Source organism: Alosa sapidissima, chromosome 2 (genome assembly GCF_018492685.1).
Source record: "Alosa sapidissima isolate fAloSap1 chromosome 2, fAloSap1.pri, whole genome shotgun sequence".
Taxonomy (NCBI): domain Eukaryota; kingdom Metazoa; phylum Chordata; class Actinopteri; order Clupeiformes; family Clupeidae; genus Alosa; species Alosa sapidissima.
The window spans coordinates 6,804,378-6,806,877 of record NC_055958.1 but is presented as its reverse complement, the minus strand read 5'-3'; the positions used below and the strand labels follow the sequence as shown (position 1 = coordinate 6,806,877).

Below are 2,500 nucleotides of genomic sequence, written 5' to 3'. Positions count from 1 at the left end.
TATCTATCTGTCTATCTATCTATCCATCTATCTATCTATCTATCTATCTATCTATCTACAGTATCTATCTATCTATCTATCTATCTATCTATCTACAGTATCTATCTATCTATCTATCTATCTATCTATCTATCTATCTATCTATCTACTGTATCTATCTATCTATCTATCTATCTAGTGCCCGGCAGGCCACGTCTGAAGTGCCCTTGAGCAAGGCACCTAACCCCTCACTGCTCCCCGAGCGCCGCTGTTGTTGCAGGCAGCTCACTGCGCCGGGATTAGTGTGTGCTTCACCTCACTGTGTGTTCACTGTGTGCAGTGTGTTTCACTAATTCACGGATTGGGATAAATTCAGAGACCAAATTTCCCTCATGGGATCAAAAGAGTATATATACTTATACTATACTTATACTAATCTATCTATTGACCTATCTACCTAAGAGCTTGTGAAGAGTTTCTACCAAACCTTGTACAGTACATCTAGAGAGAACGACATTGAAGTTTAGAGCACAAAATCAAAGTCATCATCATCAGCCATAACAATACTTCTCCCCTCATCAAGGCTAAATCTCAGATAGCGGTGGTCTAAATGAAATCCCTTTTCCACTTTAACAATACTGAGGAAAGATAAAGGGCCTCATTATGTGAAGGCTGTCTTCCTGGAATCTGACATTTATTGTTTAAAATGATAATTTGGCTTCTTGTTCTTGCCGGTCCTCCTCGCATGCATTCTCACATCTGAGTAATACTTCACAGTAATAACCCCCCCCCCCCCCCCACACACACACACACACCTCCCCACACACTCAGATGAGCTTAGACCAGTATCCCTCATTTCCATGGCAACTGTTGCCGAATGTCACCGACACCTGTTGCATACCAGCCTCCAGGATGTCGGTGCGTTGCTCATCGCAAATGACATGAGAACACTATGCCTCATATCTTGGTCAGTAACCATTTGTCATTATGTGTTGAGCGTTTATTATGACCACTTAAAGAAGGCTACTCGAATGAATGGCCCCATGTTATTTTTTTTGATACTGTCGATGATTAATCTTTGCTTAAGATGCGTAACTACACACGTATGAGTCAGTTTTTTCCATGTGATGTACTCAATGAACCGAGAGGGGAAAAAAAGCTTTAATTTTTTCAAGATTATGGTTATGCTTTTCTTCTACCTCTTCTTCTCTCATTGAGTGTGATTAAAAACATTCCCCATTTTGCTGACAGGAGAAGTACGTACTTGGACTGGGAGCCGAGCATAACCCCCCCATCCAGTTCTGTGAAGTGTAGTCAGCCAGATGATTTCCCCCCTTCTACAATAACAGAACGTAGACACTTGAAAGCCTCGAGTGAGCCCGGCTCAGCGTGTCACACCTTGCTTTGTTGCCGCAGCCAAAGATCCAAATACAGTATTCACTCTCTTCTCTTTCTCTCTCTCTCTCTCTCTCTCTCTCTCTCTCTCTCTCTCTCACTCTTTCTCTCTCTCACTCCTTTATTCCAGCGTATTCTGTGCCGCCGCTCTCTCTCTCTCGCGCGTTGACTTTATAACGTGCGGCGGTTCTGGGCAGCTCAAAGCGCTTTTCATGCATAAAGAATGCTCTGCGCCGAAGCCCTCACAGCTTTTTTTCTGTAAATCTTTTTTTTGTTGGTTGGGGTCCTGGGAGGGCGTAAATGAAGGCTTTAGTGATAACAGTGTGAGCTGAAGTGACTCCAGCCTGTCTCCTCCAGCCCCCCTAGAGGGGCCACAGGTTTTATTCTATTGCCGTTTATTGTTTTTCTCTCTCTATTTGGGTTTCCACGGAAAGGTTCTGTGCAGGCGAAACTGCCTGTGACAAGCCATTGCTTTCTGTAACCTTTTAAAGTCTCTGCGGCGTCACCGTAGCTGAACATGACTTTTAAGATTTAAATCTTTTAGTATCTGTAGGAATTTTGATGACGACTGCAAAACACAGAAAGCTTTTGAGAGGACTGCAGTGATGAATATTTGAAAAGACTGCAGTGTTGAATGACATCTGTTTTTACACACTCACTCTCATTATTCCCATATCAGCGAAAGCTTTGTGTTTTCGTAAACAGAATGTACAGAAGAACGTCCAACATGGCCGGACTGACCTACCCACCTGCTGTGATCACGACATTAAAGGTATTGTTTCCATTCACACCACTGGGACTAGTTGTGAGGTGGCATCTGGACTTTAAGTGGTTGTGCATGGTAACTTTTATAGACATGAGGTTTTTTTTTTGTATGCTGTAATTCTAGAAATTATAGTCTTGCTGGAAAAAAGTTCCTCACCCACAAAGGCACCCTACAGGGAAAAAGAGAGAGCTTTTCCCTCGACTGGTGTGTCAGAATGGCTTAGTGTGGATTGGTGTGTGTGGGACACAGCCAAATGACGGCCTTGGGGAGGTGGTCTTATTTGTTTTGTTTTGCAGGATGTTGACAAGTGGACGTTTGACGTCTTTGCCCTCCACGAAGCCAGTAGTGAGCACGCCCTCA

General features: G+C 43.5%; 1 protein-coding gene across 2 annotated transcripts in view; it reads left to right on the top strand.

The window, feature by feature from the left end:
* Positions 1 to 2,500, top strand: part of pde1a (phosphodiesterase 1A, calmodulin-dependent) — a 51,592-nt gene that overhangs the window by 36,554 nt on the left and 12,538 nt on the right. For both annotated transcript variants that reach the window (XM_042067565.1, XM_042067574.1), the window contains 2 exons: positions 2,080 to 2,146; positions 2,437 to 2,500. The exon at positions 2,437 to 2,500 is cut by the window's right edge and continues 53 nt beyond it. In XM_042067565.1, the coding sequence (XP_041923499.1) occupies positions 2,080 to 2,146; positions 2,437 to 2,500 (131 nt within the window). The remainder of the gene's footprint in view (positions 1 to 2,079; positions 2,147 to 2,436) is intronic.